The following is a 19484-nucleotide window of genomic DNA, read 5'->3' on the forward strand; positions in this document are numbered from 1 at the left end:
TCTTTTCTGCCTGCTGGTGTTTGTTTGCAAGGGACGTGACACACACACACACACACACACACACACACACAAACACACAAACACACATACACAGTAAATTCAAGTGCCTCTTTTCTGTCATTTGTCTTTTTACTGTGCATTAGTCTGTGTGTGTGTGTGTGTGTGTGTTCTGCTCTATGGGCTGCGTCTTATTTTAAGCCTTTGCGTCTGTTTTATTTAAAAGCCTCTGTAATGAAGAACCCTCTGACATCCTGCAACACTTCGGCCCACAATCCACTGAGGTGGCATCAGGCAGGCTGTTGACATGTGCTTGTGCACACGGTGACGGTACACACAAAAACGTTCACGTTCACTTTTATCCATACAAGCAGTGGACCAACAACAGCTTCTCCCTCTGTTCCTATCTGAAGGGAAAATGCTTTACTTTGCGACACGGCCTTATACACAAATTAATTTTCCTTTGCAGTCTGGCCCCTTCTTTCTCTCATCTGTCCCCCCCACCACCATCACACACACACACACACACATTCTCTCTTTCTCTCTCTCTCTCTCTCTCTCTCTTTTCCTTGGTAACTATGGCAACACAGTGTTGTACGTCAGCTTCTCAAACGAGACTGTATTGTCCGATTGCTCAGGCTGTCACATTCCTCATTCCAGCTTTACTGTCACCCTGTGGGGTGAGAGGAGAGCGTGGTGAGCGAGGGAGCAGAGAGACTCTTTTCTTATTGCCTCTGTGTGTTTCCAGTCACCTCAACACAGACCAGTCAATAAGCGATTCATTAGAAACGACAAGCACTCACAGTCAATGCCTTCAACCGGAGTGCCTTTTTTTTTGGCCCAGAAATGAGCTATTGTGAGACAGGAGTTAACCACCTGGATGCTGTATGTGTGTGTGTGTGTGTGTGCGTGCGTGTAAATCCTGGTGATTGATGATTGTTTGTAGACACTCTTGGCATGGCCCCCAGCCTGGTTAAATATTCGCTGGTTGATGAATGTCGTGGTGAGTAGCGTTTGTGTGTGCTTGCGTATGTTGGTAACAATGAGTGCATGTGCGCTGGTGGCAGTCACATTACCATTTTACTCTGTTGCAATAATAGCAATTGTTGACATCACCAATTGCTTTTTGACTAGTAAGAATGTCAAGGCAGTGTGTCAATAATGTCATTTTGACTAGTAGCAATTACAATGAAAGATATCTACAATTCATTTCTTACTAGTGAAAATGTCCATGTTAGATAATATCTCACTTCATTTAACAACTTTTACCATTGACTTCTATTCAAACTTAATGACAAATCTGCACATCAGTCAATTCTTAGTAATGATATCTTCAACTCGACTCTCTGTAGACAAAATGTTCATTCTTAAAAATTCAATTTGTTGCCAATCATGAATCCTGCGAGTCAAAATTATATTGTATTGTGTAGTATTGTTTTTCCTATACAGTATGTGGGCTTGGAAGTTTCAGATATCATTTTCTTTCTTCTATTTACATTGCATATAATGTAAAAACAATTGTCATAGGTTTTCAGTTACGTTTTTTAATTCAAATAATATGTTCTTTACAACTCGGCAAAATATTGAGTCACTGATCATCCCTGTGCATGTTTAATGTTGAAACAGCTTGTGGTAGGCGGTGGACCCAGGCTGTGTGGTCAACACTGCGGGTCCAAAGCAAGAGCAGTAATGACTGGACCTATCAAAAAAAACAACAAATACAAAATCTGCTTTAGTTTCGACATCAGCTTTGGTAGGCGATGGATGTTATTGTGGATCAAAGCCTATTATAATGGACAAAAAGCCTGGCTTGAAGGCTGCTTTTGTGAAGAACAAATCACAGTGCTGCTTTGCACACTACACTCTCACTCCTGCATACTGCAGTTCACCCCTGTATCTTTTCATTTCACTTGTATGTCATTATCCATTTACCTTCAACAGCTAACCTGAAATCCCAGTGCTCTCCTGTCAACGACTATTGAATCAATTTTCAGCTAATGTTAATGATTGATAAACACGTTTGTTTCCCTTGTTGTCAGTCCACTCTTTGAAATCATGCCTTGAAAAAAAAAATTGTTTAGGTGATTAACTAAGAAATTAATTGCACTGAGCAGAAAACTGCTACGTTAACATCCAGAGAAGATGAGTTAATGATGCAACGCTGACAGCCATGACCCTTAATAACTTTAAACCTCCTGGAGCTGAGAGATGAGGAGAGAGAGAGAGAGAGAGAGAGAGAGAGAGAGAGGTGTGAAGGAAATGGTAGGGCAGAGGGAGAGGGAGAGGGAGGTAAGAAACTGCAGGATCGGGATGGAGCATGTATGAAAAGAACGAGATGGAAATGATGATGATGAAATGGAGAAAGAAGTAGTAGATGGGGAGAGAAAATGAGAGGTTTGTGTTTGTGGAGTAAAGGAGGAGTCCTAAATCCAAACAGACATGAGGCCAGGATTCCTGGGAGGCGGCGTTCTGCTGTAACAAGATTGATGTGCGTGGACAGAAGAATCCCTAGGCTGCAGAGAGGGACAGCCTGAACTGTGCTTTGCTCTATCCGACTTAGTGTACACACACACACACACACACACACACACACACACACACACACACACACACACACACACACAGGCACGCACGCACGCACACACACACACACACACACACACACATCCATGCACCCACTCACCCAATATGACAGGCGTTTTTTGAATCCTCCACCATGCCTACACTCTTAAGACTCCCATCTGTCTTGTGTGGAATAAAGACAGGTGCTGCACTCCTCTCTGCCTTCCACAAAGTTGTCAATAGATGGCCCATGTAATTTGGAGAAGGATGAGTAATCTGCAAGTGTTTGTCCTGACCTGTTTGACCTGACTAAATGTCAGCGGCAATATCTTCCTTTTTATACTCTTTAAATGGCCATTATTAGATAACCAATCATAGAAAGGACTGCTGGCAAAGTCATCTGAACACACGCACAAACGTGACTTGTGTGACGATTGTGGTGGGAAGTGTGTCCTTCCAAAAGACAATGTCGAACTGAATCTTAAAATAAACTCCCATTATGTGTTACATGTTAGACATTAATGAAAACATCATGCCAAAGTGATGGACGGGTGAGGTCAGAGTAAAACTCAGTGTGTGATCAAGAGTCGGTCCTCCCGTTTCCCTCTGATTATTTAACTATCACTGTCATCCTTCTTTAACCTTCAGAGAATCAATTTTACTACCTATAAAAAGTAGGTGGCTATTGGCTAATAAGAGAGAGTGTCACAGCCTGTGAAAGGAAGAGCTGGGAGAGCTTTAAATCCCAGAAAATAACCCTGATGATGACTGATAACAGATAACAGAAAACAGGAAGTGGTGGGGCAGAAAGAGAGAGGGGTTGCCACCTGCCTGCATCGCCTTCTATTTGAAAATAAAGGGCTGCATCCAGTATTGAATACGTTTGGTTGGAGGATGCTGGAAATTTAAGGACATGGATTCTTAAGAGGCAGGGAAGGTCTAATGAAAATCATACCTCAACCTTCAACACATTTCTGGAGCACTTGAAAATATTGAACGTTAATACTGAGTAGATACAGTTCATTCAATGTCAGCATTCTTTAAAAAAAATGTGAATTAGCCAGCCCAGCCTATAAGTTGATACCAGGCAACTTCACAGAATCCTAAAGCCAAGAACCTGTCCAGCACATAACCCCCCCTTAAATTACTGTTTCCCATTGTGTACAGAGTAAACAAATGTGAAATACAATGCGGTAAGTCATTAGTTTTAGTGGCAGTGGTACATGCAGATTTTGTTTACTTTGTATGAAGCCACTGTAAATCTGCCTGATTGAATGCCCACTGAAAGTACAGTATTAATCTTCTCATCTGTCTCGAGGCAATAGATATCTGTATTTCCCCAAATGCTAAATTTCTCCTTTAAATGTCCTTTAAAATCCTTTACGTTTTCCATAGTGGCTCAATTTCTAATTCTTTAGTTTGTCATATTTCCTGATACCCAGAAATTATAGAAAATCATCATTCTCTGACACTTCCCTGCTCTGCTGGACAACTGAGCTATTACAGTCCATCATGATCTACGTGTGTTTCTGAATATTCCTATGATTGTCTCCACTCTTGCAGACAGCATATAAGTTAAACAGACTGGAGATGGCTTATAAAAAGAGGCTAGGGTTCTTAGAAAGCAAAGCCCATGAGAGTTTGAGGAGGGAAGGGATGGATTGGATTGAAATTTTCACACAGTTGTTGTCCATAATAAACCTTTAATATCCCCAAATGACAAGAAATATATGAGGGATTTTATGTGCTTTCTTATTCAGTTTATAGTTCTGCTCCACTTGAGGAAAACTCAAACATAATCGAACAAGTATCTTGAAGGGTAGCAATTTTTCATTTTGAGTTCATTTGGGGTTGTGATAAAACATAAAAAAAAATGTTGTGGATAGTGCCTTGAGTCAAAATCGACTGTAACACATTTTGCATTCGTCGATATCATGACTCCCCAAATCAAGAAGACTGTAGATGAGTTGTTACCAGACATTCAGAAATATTTCTCTCTTTCTCTCTCTGCAGTAACCTTAGCCATCTGCATATCACCAAACTAACTCTCTTTCCAAGGCCAGACTCATTTAGCACTGTACCATTACCCAGAATCACTCCCTTTTCCTCCTGCTTTCTTTCTTCCCTGCTCTGATTTACTGGATTCATCCACGGGAGAGAGTCGAGGACCTTTGGGGCCAAGAAACAATTAACTTGATAATGGGCTCTCCCCCTCTCTTTTTCTTCTTCCTGCTCTCTGTCCACATCCCCTCTCTCCAAGTCTTTATCATTTACTAGTTAGCTGATACACCAGCTATGGCACCTCTGTGGTTGCTAAGACCTTTTATTAAATAATTAAAAAATACATTATATTTATTGGACTCTTGTGTTTAAATTCTGCTGGGCAAGTATGAAAACGACCTTCCTCTTGTCAGGCCAGAGTTATCATTCATGAGGCATCCAAACTCTTAGCACTGAGCCATGAATGTACATTGACTTTTCTGCTCTTAAGTGTGACTTGAATGGAAAAAACTGCAGATTACCTTCAGCTATTTCTAATGTGGATGAAGCTGCCAGCGATTTAGCACCGTTTCTGCCCCATACATTTCTGCCCACGTCTGATTATGTCAGGAATTGAAATGGGTCTCATGTTGTGCTCCAAATCACAGCTTAAATTGGCATTTTCCCCGTGATCAACATGACAAATGTTAACTGCTCCTTGAAACCACTAACCCTGATGTGTGAAAATTACTTTTGATTGGACGGACAACTCACTCGCTACTTTTGGTTTAGGCAAAATAACCACTTGTAAGCAGAAAAAACGGCTTAATTTAGGAAAATGTCGTGATGTGAAAATGAAATAGCAACACAGGGCACTCTGGTAGAGCACATACCTTTGAGCTTGACTGCTTGATTGAATATGTTACCTGAAACTATTTCCTCAGTCCTCTCCTCTCCTCTGCATCCAGTGTTTCCTCGGGGGCCGATTGGCTTGTTTCAGTGGGATTACACTTTAGTTTGTCCCCCTCACCCGTTGGTGCAACACGTTCCAGCTGTTGTCAGGCCTTGTCAAAAGCACAACAACCTGTAATAGGCTTAACACAGCGTCTGCTTCCTGCACAGCACAGATTGCTAATAAAGGTGCAATGTGTTCGGAGCGATTTTTGTACCACTGGCCAATTTCAGCTTATCTCGGATTGGGGAGTGATGCTGATGTCTGAGTTAATGTGCGTACAAGTGTATGAGTGAGTTTTGGCACATGTTTTGTTTAAGGATGATCATTTATCTAGTGTATGTGTGTGAGGAAATAAGCATAAGCACATGGGGGGGATTTGTGTGTGCGTGTGTGTGGGAGACACAGAAAGTGAAAAAGAGCGAAAGAGACTTGACACCACAGAGGAGGCTTCCATCGTGCCATCATGGTTATCCTGGTGGCCATCTGAGCTCTCCAGAAAGCGAGATAGATTGAGTGCAATAACAAGAGCCAGACTGCAGGGAGAGAGAGGGAGAGGGGAGGAGACGGAGGGCAAACAGCCATCAGCTTCGAACAGCCCAGTCAGTCTGTGGCAGTGGATTTTAAAGGCCAGTCTCTCCTAAGATAAGTGGTGGGTTCCTGGCTTTTTTTTTCATTGTGTTGCAGGCATGCATTGTGAAGGGAAGAGATTGAAAAAAAACCCCTCTATCACTCCCTCCTGCTCTCAATTTACTTCATCCACTCTCACTCAATCAATGTGTACTCTCTTTGGATACTCCGGGGCCTGCTGTCTAAATGTTACCACAAGGAGACTTGACGCTCGCTGCATTCACAACTCGGATTCACCCTTGCCTCTTCTTCCTCCCCTTCTCTCCCTCTTGTTGCTCTTTTCAAAGAGTCTCACTTCAAGCCTTGGCTATTGCTTTTTACACTGGCTCCCTAAGTCTGCGAATTACCTGTCAGCCATGTCTTTGTGGTCATTTAGAAAGAGAAAGGAAAGGCATGGTGGGTGATGTGTTACACCCCAGTGGACCTCACAAAGGGCTCATTGATGGTGAACAAATAGCTCCAGCTTCTTGAAGCTCTTGTGTCTCAGTGTGTACGGCTGGCAGCAGGTGAGATGAGGCTGCCTCTGATGCGCGAGAAGCGTGGTCAGCACTGTGGAGTGCCGACCTTAACTGATGGATGAATGACCCCACTGAACTCAAGGGAACCACTTTTATCACATTGGTATCGATGCTATTAGGATAATCAAAGACAATACAGTTACCCAGTCTTTACACCAGACAAGTAAAACTTTACCAAAATGCTGCAGACTGATTCACATTCTTCTGAGAGTAGTTGGTATTGACAGCCATGACGGAGTTTAGAGGATTAGTTGGGTTTGTACATGGGGAAATAGATAATCTCCTTTAGATCTGACCTATTGGCTGCACCCTGCTAACTCTATAGGGCTTTATAATGCCAAGCATATGTTTTAGCAATCGCTGGATTCAGCCTGGCTCTCATTGCCCCTCCTGGCTTGGAGATGTGGAAGTAATTCAATGAGGAGTGCATGCAGGAGGCAGATGTAGCTGTTAGAAAAGACCGGCTCCTCGCAGCTGCTGCACTGCTGCTGCACCGCTCGACGCGTCAGGGAAGTGTGCAGCACGACGGCACGGGGGGGGGGGGATGTGTATGTGTGCCCTGAGAGCAACATCAGCAGTGACAGTGCCGTTTCTGTTGTTAGCGCAAAAATGTACGTTAATGGCCCTGCAGTGTGCACGATCTAAAGGGTTTATGCTGACAAATGTTTGTAGCTCCTTGAACATTCGTTTTATGTTATGTTAAGTGTTTCTCATACGTGTAGAGGCATGTTATGAAGAGGGAGCATGCACCAGATGTTTATCTCAATTCTAAATTCATTCATTGCAGTGTGTGTGTGTGTGTGTGTGTGTGTGTGTGTGTGTGTGTGTGTGATGTGTCTCTGGGTTGTCGTTTGTCCCTCTTTTGTGTATTGGGCCTTCCTAGATAAATATTCCTCTTACGCCTGTATCCTCAGTGAAGCATTGCGAGTAAAATCTACTGGCTAAAGACTGGAAAATGATCCTAACACAAATGAAACCAAGTATGGAAGTTCACAATTAATTGTGCCTATTCGACTGAAAGAGCAAATGTTGTTATGTTGTCGCACACATCAAATTCACACATATCTAAAGCTGTAATGCATTCATTCGCTTTTTTGGGGGATAAATTACATCACATTATCTGTACAGATGAGCTGACAGTGTGTACACATCTGATCGTAACCCATAAAGACATATATTACGCGGTGGGATTCTTGCGCATTTTGTTCTTGGTAATCACCTGTGCTGTTGGCCTTGTCATGAATAAATGCAGTGTGTGAAGAGCAGATTGCTTCTGACATCAGATCAGGCTCTCCCCTCCCTGTGTCTCTCTGTTGTTCTATGGCTCTTCCTCTTATGTGTGTGTGTATGTGTGCAGTGTTGGGCCTCAGGTTGCTGATTTGGGTGCAGTAATTTGCCATTAGACGAGGGACAGGTGCAGCTGCCTCTGTTTGCAGCGCTAACAAGGCATTTCATCATGGTTAGCTCCAGCCTGGTGCTCTTATCAGCTCTTGTTCTTGTCACAATATCACACATACATCTACACACTCAAATGCACACACACGCATACAGTACACACATGGAAACAGTCCAGTGGTCTCCACTGGGTCGTTCTACATACACTGGTGAGATGGAGGTGAGGCTCTGGCTTTTTAGTGAAGGACAAGCCCCAAGGCGTGCTGCTCTATGGCTGTCCCTACAGTAGTTAGTAGGGGCAGGTTAATTTTCCAAGGGAAGCTGAAATACACTCTCCCTCTGTTATACTGAAACTGTGGATCAAACTTTCACAAAGATTTTCGATGCATTCAGCCCTCTATGACTCATGAATTTTCATCGGTGCAACGTGCTTTAAATGTACTGCCAGAGAAAGACAATGGGCTTTATCTCATACTATATCTACAGGCCTTTGTGCAGGATGACCTTTAAATACATGCAACGTTACAGAGTGTTGTTTAAAATTAGATGCAAATTATCACATGAAACATTATATAATAGGTTAAAAAAAAAATCCAGGGCAGCTGTTTCCTCACATTTGGCCTAATTGAGTGTGATTTATCAGTAGCGCAATAACAGTAGGCTAATGCCATCATGTAATGATAAATCAATAAGAATGAATCTCAGTAGCTTTGTGTAAAGGTCAGAGTGAAGCAAATGTAATGGAGACAATAGATTGAGGAGCATTTGAAATAAACTCTTCCCTGGCAAGCCGTCCCATCAGTAATATCCTCCAAATGGTTAGGGAGGTGGTTCGAACTCAGTGGAGTGAAATGTCAAGCTGAGGAGGAGACCATTTGGACAAAAATAAAAACGTTAATAGCTTGACAATTGTAAGAAAGTTGCTCTAAATCCAGTGACTGAAGAGTAAAACCAATTCCAGCGTGTACATTGTGAACAGGAAAGTCATTTTTCTGTTTATGGATGTTCAACTTAGACAGGACTATACACTGCTCCTGAGTTTCCATTTCTAGGTTCTTCCACCACCAGTCCTCACCCCGGCAACCCCACCAGCCCCATCCTCACACCCACACCCACACACACACACACACACACACACACACACACACACACACACACACACACACACACACACACACACCTTGGCCGCCTCCCAAAGCGGTCAAACAGATTACTACGGGCGTTAACTCCATCGATCTGCTCCAAATGGCCTCCAAATGCCAGGAATTAGATTTCAGAGTGCAGAAGAGGGAAATAAAGTGCTGTAGTATTTCTTGCTGGTCGGCTTGGTAGTTAAGTGCTGCCATGCCATTCTCATTGTAACAGCTTTTCCTCAGAACTTATTTGTGTTTTCTAGGACTGAGATATTTGTCTCTGTTTATACCTTGTGTGGAACATATTTCTCAGGGAAAATTGCTGCTGTGAGATGCAGCACATACCCAAACCCCTCAGCAGCTGCTCCAAAATCCTTGAAAAATGCTTAAAAGATCTCACTGCTGCTGAAAATAGATTTGAAAGAGAGAAGAATGAAGTGCGGAGGGAGGGTGTGGCTAATGTACGGGAAGGAAAATAACACAAGGTGATCTTAAGATTTGAAATATAATCAAAACAGTTTTCGATTTGATATTAAAATGTCCTCCTTCCATAATTGTCGGAGTGTGGACAAATCTGCAGCACAGTGCAGCTGCTGAGCATCATAGAGAGCCACTGAATCAATCTCACGGTCATGAATTACTCCATTGTGGGGTTATAATGGAGGGCAGGTTTATAATACTGGTTGACTCGGCTTTATTAGAGCACGGTTAATGTCAGGCTAATACCTCTTCGCTCTCTCTCTTTCTCTCTCTCTCAGCTGCTCCTTTCTCCCCCTTTCCCCTGCCATCACCATCACTATCTCCATGTCTCTTCACTCGCTGGGTCCCATTATGTTCGGCTGTCTCTCCTCTCCATCCCGCGTTGCCTATCTGGCATTAAGCTATACAGCCTCTCCATAGCTGAATAAGTATTGATTAATGTCTGAGTGGTTGTGCTACCTAATGAGAGGCTAAATATAGCCATCGCTACACCGGCCCTGCCACGGCCTCCTCCCTCATCTAGTGCACAAAGTGTGGATAGTCACACGTTGGCATGACAACACACCAGTCAAGGCTCTGTGAGCAGTCACAACAGATTGTGTGCAATGTGTGCACGGCAAAAGTAACAGAGGATGAATGAAGCAGGCGGAGTGAACAGAGGAATGGAGGAGAGGGAAGGAGAGGCAGCGCTCAGCTTCACTTGAAACTGAAAACTGATTCAATAGAAAAATAAGCAACTAGAGATGGGAAAGGGTTCAAGTCATTTTTGCAAGCAACCTTGAGCTTCAGGAAACGATAAGAAACGGATAAGAATTTTTCTTATCTTAAATCTCATAGATCAAAAATAGGATAATCTGCAGATGAGTTGACTTTTGGGTGTCTGTTACAGCCTGTTTCTTTTTAAAGCTTAACATAAACCTGTTTTCAAGTCTGTCAAAATATAGCTGTGGCCACAATGAGCCCTGATTTACCTTAAAATCACCCTGCTTACACACACACACACACACACACGTACGCTGTATGCAGACTGTCTGTGGTTTCAGATGCTGTAGTTTTATTTGCTGCGGAGGGGGTGAGGAAGATAACCATTCTTGACCACCTACACTACATTGTCATTCTCGGTAATAAATCAGCTTAAACCTGCGACAGTGCCAAGCTCTATTGTACTCACGTTGACAAGTTTAGTTGCCCACATTTTCTTTTCTGTTGCATGGTAACCAATTGAGAGTTGCAATCCTACCAGCCCACCTTATTATGGCCAGCTGGAGAGAAATGAATGATAAGAGTATGCAAATGGGATATCTTCCTTAATAGCCTGCTGTTTTATTCAGCTGTGTGGCCAGGATAAGGAATCCCCACTGTGTCTAATCACATCTTCTCCCTCTCATTTCACCTGAGGCGTATCCAGCAATCTAGTCTATTTTTGACTGGCATTACAGCATACATTGTTCTCTACTGGTGTGAATGTACACGCAGAGGGGAAAACCAACCATGTTTTTTACCAGTAATTGGTCCTCTACTTTAAAAAATGAAAGGCATTCAGACAAAAGAGTCTGATGACTTCAACCTCAGCACATGATTAAATCTGACTGGTGAGGGGTGAGTGGAATGCAGAGTGATGGCCACAAAAGTTTGTGTTCTCACTTTCGACTGGTGCTGTGAATCACGACTGTGATCGTTCTCTCCATGAAACAGACAAGAAGACCACTAGATGTAAACTTGTCACCCCCTCCAGCCGCAACACCTGCCATGCTCTTAATAAAGTTACCAACGGATCACAACATACAGCATCATATATGTAGTTAGTAGGGCTGGGACGATATGCTTTTCTCCCGATTCGATTCTTCTACGATTTTTTGGATGCCGATTCGATTTAAATTGCGATTCTACGATATTGCCGATTCTCTCGATTTTTAGTCGCATTTTTAACATTTATCTGCACACAAACACTGTAGGAGCCTATAAATTAACATACTCCATTATAAAATGAACTTAAACCCTTTTCAAAGCCTGTACTCTCTGTATGTAAAAGAGGCTAACAAATACACATTGCACAATATTTAAAAAAATTAAAAAAATTTTTTTTCAAAAATTCAAAAAAAAAATTTTTTCAAAACAAAAAAAATCGATTTTTGAAAAAAAAAATCGATTTAAAAATCGTCAAAAAAGATATCGCGATATCTATGTGAATCGATTTTTTCTCCCACCCCTAGTAGTTAGTGGTCTCCATCCTCCACATTCGATTTTCGGTTTTTCAATCTGCGCTCTGGAGGACCCGCTGTGCTGTTGTTCAGTGGGAAATCTCATTCAGTCGCTGGCTGATGGCTAACAAGGTCAAATGACTCTCCAGATGAGATGGACTGTGTCAGAAGGCGGAAACACACCCACACCCACCCACACACACACACACACACACATACCACCTGCCATTCAGGCAGCCAGTCCATCTATCTATCAGCCGCACACAGGAACACATCCTGAATTGAGTGGCAATAATAGAAGACTGAGGGGGGAAGTGTTTACTGCTGATAGGAATATCATTACAAACTGTGGAAATCAGGGAATCACAGCAAAACCAGTTAGCCAGCTCATGTAGCAATCAATAGGAACCTACACTGTTTTTTTCCCCCTCTTCTCTCATTTCTCTCTCTCTCTCTCTTTTTCGCACACTCTTTTCCTCTGGTTGCTATAGTGACTTGAAATGGCTGCATTCTGCTGCACCAGATCAGAGCGGGGGCCGCTATTGCAACTAGTGCACTCTGTTGTTTTACATGATGGTTTCAAAGACAACACGCACACACACGTGTCATAGTGCTAAGACAAGTTAAATGTTATCAAAATGTCAAAATAGTTTTCCGTCAGCGGTAGGATGATACACAAAGTGACATTTCGTCATGATGCTGGTTTTGTCATGTATCTATGACAGTATGTCGAAGTGTAATGACCTCGCAAGCACAGGGTTTTTTCTTGTACAGTAGATATTGATTCATTGATGGAGTCCTATGTTTACCCTGAGCAAAGTATGAAAAATCTTCTACAGCTTGTCAGGAGGTGAAAAACATTTCTGATTGGTTGATCAAAAAGAATCTAATGCTGTATGTGAGTACAAGGTCTGCTATATCATTCAGGTATTGATAATCCAAAAACTGGCTTGAATATCTAATGTTGCCTTTTAAGAGTCTATAACTTTCCCCTCAGTTTCTTCCCTGTTTCGATCCACATTTTCTCAACCACTTTTCCCAAATCTGATATTTAGCTACTTTGTTTCCTTTTACCATTCTTCCTTTGCCTTTTCCTCTAACAACTATTTAAAATACCCCTCCTTTCTCTCCCTCCTGTCTCTTGCTCTCTGTGTCTGCAGTGTGACAACGCCAAGGGACTGAGGGCCTTCTTTGATGCCATATGCTACGGTCCCAAACACCTGATGATCTTTGGTGGTGTCTGCCCCTCTGTGACCTCCATCATTGCTGAGTCCTTGGAAGGTTGGAATCTGGTGCAGGTAGGAGACCTATTGTACTGTATATATCATAACGTGTACATGTGGAATATATTTGCACTGTTGGTGATCCAAGTCCATCAGTGGGCAGAATGAAGAGGAATAGACATGCCGTAACTCTTGCTAATACATGGTTTAACCTTTCTTTATTTTTTCTGTGGCACAACCAGAAATTTAATTTTGCCATTTAATTGAGTTTTGAGCTATCTTGCCACTTTATTTTGTGTTGTTCAAATACGTCCTGGGATTTAGTTGTTACTGTTTCATGCAGCATTTATAGCTGAAAATATGTTTCTGAGGTGTTTTGTCATTGATACGAGCTCAACCAAGCTGGTCAGTCAATGTTAATTACCTACTTATATACAGTACATATCATAGATTTATGACAAGTAATAGATTTTACGATTCAGTTATATTCTTTCATACTTACAGTAATGGCCTTTGCTGCTATTAACTTAGTCGAGCTCAGTGTTTGCACACTATTCTTAGATCCAGTAAAGTTGTGACCCCCTCAGTTATTGCTTAGAGTTTCTCTGTGATGTGCTGTAGTACCAAAAAGGCAAAATGCATCCTCCAGGAGAATACAATTAATTTGTTGAACAAAGGTTATCAGGCACAGATAAGGAAGAAGTGAAGCTTGCACTAGGGATGCTATTATTCAAGAGGCTGCATTTTGAACTGAGGGTGACATTACATGGGATATTTCTTCCATTTGCAATTACTGTGAATCAGCTGCTTTTCATGTTGCGTTGATGTGGTCAGAGTCACTTGAGTGAAAAGATGGGCAGGATGAGGGAATGAAAGGAAGAATATTTTTTGTTGTGGTTCAAGTCATAGTTAAATTCAAACTATTTTCTTCTGTGTAGTGTATGTATGTGTGTGTGCATGCTCCACTCTCTGTTTATTGGCTTGTTTGGCAGTGATTTCCTGTGAGAAGTGCAGTAGCAATCTCCTGCTCTGCAGAGCACTCTGACTACAGGACAGTATGTTCCTGTGAGCACTTTACCAACCACACTCTTTTTGCTATCAATACACAGACAATGCTGATCTGATCCCAAATATACATTGTAACACTGCCTGAATGCCAGGAAGCAAGTGACTGAGGGGAAAAGTAAAGGTGAATGGTTAAGAAAACACCTAGAATGTAGCTGTGTTTAAAGGACATGCCTTAAGAATTCACACTTGAATTCACTGTCAAGGGAAACTGGGAGGCTGTTGCCACAAGCAACTAAATTGCTTTCTTCAGGCCAGCTGATGTGGAGCTGCAAGGGCACTCTAGTAAAAGCAGTCAGCAGTAGGGACGTCACACTACTACAACTTTGTTGATAAAAGTAACAATTATACTCCACGATTCTCGCTACTGAACTCAATGTAGTGCAAAAAAACATCAGAAGCAGCAAGATATTTTTTAGCCTCTGTGAACATTGTGCATGGAGCATTTCTACAACAAATCCCTGTTATTGAAAATCACAAACAATGCCAGAAACATTTCAGGACATTAACATTTTGACGACATGATGTTGTTGTCGAGGATGCTTTTAGGGTCGTTATACTGTCCACATCAGTCCTGGAAGAATCCAATCTCCTCACATCTACTGTACATAAGGGTAACAAGGTATCATTTCCTACTCAGCTGCTGTCTAGCACCATGTGGAGGCTCATTACATCTTGAATCAGATGTCCATAAAGAGCTAGTCTTTCAAGTGCTTTTCTTATTAAAGAGCTAATGTCTATCAATGGTGTAGAGTTACGCTTTGTATGTGTTGTACATTCTGGTTTTCGGTGTGGTACAGAATCACAAGCTGAGGGTAGTGTGCTGAGATGTAAGATGCCTTTGCAGACCTGAGCTGCCTACTCATCATGGAGCATGAGTCACCAAGAAACTATAATGTTTGCTTGGATTCTGCAGTAAGACACGTCAGTGGATGTGAACAACACACCAGACAGTTTTCAGTTGTTCCGTGGAGCAGAAATGCACAGAGAGGTGGCAACTTTGTGTACTTAACAAGCTGGTCCTTGCGCTGAGGGCCTCTTACATTGTTGGCCTGAGACCTTTTGTTCCAGCCCACTTACTGTACTTTATGTGGACATGAAAATATGCACATAGAGTTGTGTATATATGTGTGTGTAAACGTTTGAATGCAGAGTACACTCGGGTGTTTTTCTGGCAGACAGATGACTCAATGCATTTTGACGGCATGTGCTGGGAGTTATAGTTACTGTAGCCACTCCTCCAAGCTGGAATGAAGCTTTTGTCTGTGTACGTACGAGAAGGAGCCTCGCCCAAGTGGAAGAGGAAGGTACAGAGGGGAGGAAAGATGAATAGAAGTTTTGAATCCCGCATCTCACAGTGTTTAGCGTGCCATGTCAGCGGGAATCTGTTTTTTAAATTGTGAATTCTGTCACCCTGCATATTTATTACCCAGGCCTGGCATGCCGTCTGAAAGACTTGAGTTGGTGTGCGAGGAAATAGAGAATTTTCCATGGTGACTTTTATGGGCCAGGCTTAACAAGCTCATCATTTCCACATCAAAACGGGGATCTGGCAGATACTATCTCCAGTTGAGATAGCTGAGAGAACAACCACTCCTGGAAAAAAAGCTTAATCATACACCCATAAAAATAGCTTTCAATCAGTGTTGATGCCTAATGAAGTCAGCTTTGAAAGGCTCAACAAAAATAAACTCCCACTGCAAACCCGTTCATTACGCTCCATACACACACTTGAATGCATATACTCATACTTAAAGCAGAGGAGGTTTTAGAACAACATTATCAGTCGATTTTATTTACTCAAAATCCACAATCGATATTTTTTTTATTTTTTATGAGCTCAGTTACATCCTGCAGAGTCAAAGGACATGTGACCAGCAGAGACAGCCAAAGGTGTCATTGGGCTACTTCAGCTGTATTTGAACTGTAGAAGCTCAAAATGCAACTGTCTGGAAAATTTGCGAACTTCCTTCCAAATATGACATTCTCAGGTAGGCAACCTCAGTATCTCTACTTAAAACTCACTTTCATCATTTGGCCTTTCCCTCCCTATTGTGAACTCATTTTATTGTCTTGTCATTATTTGCTTGTTTTTATTTTAATGATCCTGCGTGTTACATACAGATTACTTTGTAATTTTAATTTCGATAAGTGCTATAGAAAAGTTGTTATTGTTGTTATTATTATTTCAATTTATCAATTATGGAGAGATTGATTTCTAGTCAATCAGATTTTGAAAGGCACATATGAGAGCTTTTATACAAATGAATGGATGAATTAATAACAATTACTTTAAAATGTCTTTGTTAGACCCATATTATTACAAAAATTCAGATAGTTGACTGCTGATTGAAATATGTTGCTTGTAACTGTGTAATAATGTGAGGCATGCAGCACAAAGCCTTATATGTTACTACTGTAAATCTTTCTTTCACACAGTCGCACCAGTGCACGCACGCACACACACACACACACACACACACACACACACATACACACACACACACACACACACACACACACACACACACACACACACACACACACACGCACCCATGTGCACAGATGGCAGGCCGTGGTGATTTTGCCAGCAGCACAGTGTTAAGCTCTTTATGTACTGTATGTAAGGATTGATCTGTTGTCACACTGCGATTCTGACTCTTGTGATGCTGCTGCCGTGGTTCGTTTGTCCACCTACTTGCCTGAGGTGCACTACTTGGCTCCGTACTGAGAGCCACTGGTTATAATGCTGTACTATATACATGTGCTAAAATGACGGCACATGCAAATTAAAATGGTGGCTTAGATTGTTGCCAGGGCCAATGGACAGATGGCGAGGAGAGGATTGAGGGGAATGTTGGAAGAATAGACAGACAGGAGCAGAGATGGACTGTAATAGCATAAATTGAAATTCAAAGAAACAGGGCAAGACACAGCTGTGTTTGTGAGCTGCCATCAGCCACAAATGCCACTGATTGCTGTGTTTTTTTGTTGTTGTTTTTTTCCCCGCAAGACCAAGCCATTGTCTTGGCAGCCATCTTGGTGTGATTAATCTTGTGTTCTCCTCACTATGATATTATATAATTCCAGAAAGCATTTGGTGAGCCTTTAAAATACTTGCTGGCACAGGTGTCTGTTAACAGCCAAGTCTCTTTGCCCTGTTTTTTTTTAACTGAGGAAAGGCCCTCTCCCTCACAGCAGTGGTGTCTGTTTTCTGTAAATAGCTCACTGAGTGCCAGGAAATGGCCCCAACCCACCCTCCTGTCGCTTGCTGGCCCCTTCTCATTCACCAATTAGGCCTATCAGTGGTGGCACTGTTCATTTTCAGCCACGTTGAGTGTTTAATGAAAAATTATGCCCCATTTTTTTCCTGTTGTAATTTGGAAGAGAAGAAGGCACAAGAGTGTTTCTCCTTTGAATGATAATTTGTAGAAGTGGACGTACATTGTAGAGGACAGGTGTCGCATCCAGTGTTGTTCACACCTCACAAGAGCTAGCTCAAAGTTTTGTTCACACATATTGAAATGAACTACTGTATAAGTCACGTTCAAAATGTATGATTCAGTTCATTGTCCCAAAAATTAATTAGTTCATGCCACTTTCATCCTCTGTTGTTTTTTTCCTCATACAACCTTCTCCTATCCACTGATCTCCCAAACTACATGAATTACTGTAGACCACTATGCAATTGTACACAGGAAATATTAAACCGAATAATATATCAAACTCCTACAAACTATTTGTAACTTTTTAGAGTTGTTTGTAGAAGAGGTACGCACACTAACTCTTTTAGACAGTTTAGTGGTGGTGATATAAGTCATACAACAGCGGTAAAGCTTGCCTTTAGCAGAACAGTAGCTTTTTACTTCTGGCAGTTACATTTAGGATTCACAGAATTTATTTTCTGCAATAATCCAAAAGCCAAGAGAAGAATCACAATAGTTTTTTTGCCAAGGGGATCAGGATGGTCCTAACGTCTGTGTAGAACCGCAAAAAATATGTCATCCCTGCTGCACTTGACCTTGGGCCTTCATGCATTACACTTTTTTTAAATTTTTTTATAAATATTTACTTTCATTCCTGGGTTTGTATTGGAAAAAGGAGTGACTGTGACTGTCAGAGATGTTATCGATCCAGATGCACAGTGAAGTATTCATTAATGCAGACTAGAAAACCTTTGTTCACTCACTTGTAGTTTTTGTTGAACTTGTGCCTCAGTGTAAAGCTTGCACAAACTGTAGCACCAATTCTCTCGATTCATTTATCTCTTAGGAAGGCTGAATAATGAAGTCAATATTTTGGAGGAGGAAAAAGTGGATGCACCTTCTCAAGGTATTATGGTCAAGACCTGGACACGGAGCAAATATTTACCCGCATATGAGGCCCATTTTTCTTCTTCACTTGCTCTATTGATCGTCAGTGCTTCATTAAACCAGGCAATTTAGGGACAGGAAAGTTGCATCCCTGCCCCCTCTCGGCCCACCGTTCTCTTTCTTGGAGCCTCCACCAATTCTTTAGGGTCGTCTTTTTCCTATTTTCTTTCTCTCACTCTCCCTGAGTGCTACACTGGATGCTTCAATAAAACATGTGATGCCTAGCACTGCAGTATTCTGCCTCTCTTACGTCAAATCCTCCTGTGTACCGTATCAATATTTCATGTCTTCCAAAGTTTAGGCTAAAATCTCAGAGTGCGAGGGCAGGGATAGAGCGAGCATCACAATAGATCATCATAAATCAACATTATGAGTAAAGTTCAGGGTGACTTATTTGTGCTGAGTGTGTGTGTTGGTTTTGCTTGGCAACTAAAGGTTATATAAACTGTCCTCTAAAGGTTTAATGACTTGCCGAACACATCCATTGTCATATTTGGTCGCTTGTGTGTTCGCGTGTGTTCAAGGTCCAGCCTTGTGGATTAATTTTTTGAACTTCGGTCTCCACGAATGCCACCCAGGAGGGGCAGTTATGTCTAATTATCATACTGTCTCAAAGCCTCTAGACAAGTCCCAGAGGAAGATGGCAGTGATGTCTCTCTCTTGACGTCACGGCCGCTTTTATATAGCCAGAGACTCGCTTCTGTTGTGTAATCCATATAGAGGAGGTACTGTTGGGAAACCGAGTGGGTGGACGACTCAACATCCTTTTTATGGGTTGTAAATTACACTCCAGATTTCTGCGACAGGCTGCTGATGAAGTTAAACAAGGCGAATGTTGACATTTAAAGCAAAGCCAATTCAAAGACAAATGAGCCTGCTGCACAGATGTAAAAATGGAAAGAGTTCCTCTTAATTCCAGTGTTTTCACATTGAGTCTGTCACAATTCCTTTTTTCCTGTACCGCTCAAGGGAAAA

At 41.9% G+C, this 19484-nt stretch overlaps 1 protein-coding gene across 4 annotated transcripts in view; it reads left to right on the forward strand.

The window, feature by feature from the left end:
• gabbr2 (gamma-aminobutyric acid (GABA) B receptor, 2) overlaps nucleotides 1-19484 on the forward strand; it is a 185509-nt gene that overhangs the window by 46976 nt on the left and 119049 nt on the right. For all 4 annotated transcript variants that reach the window (XM_085791840.1, XM_085791842.1, XM_085791839.1 and 1 more), the window contains exon 2: nucleotides 13009-13146. In XM_085791840.1, the coding sequence (XP_085647966.1) occupies nucleotides 13009-13146 (138 nt within the window). The remainder of the gene's footprint in view (nucleotides 1-13008; nucleotides 13147-19484) is intronic.

The sequence above is a fragment of the Trachurus japonicus genome, chromosome 11 (genome assembly GCF_045865225.1).
Source record: "Trachurus japonicus isolate A0001 chromosome 11, Traja_1.0".
NCBI classification, from domain to species: Eukaryota; Metazoa; Chordata; class Actinopteri; order Carangiformes; family Carangidae; genus Trachurus; species Trachurus japonicus.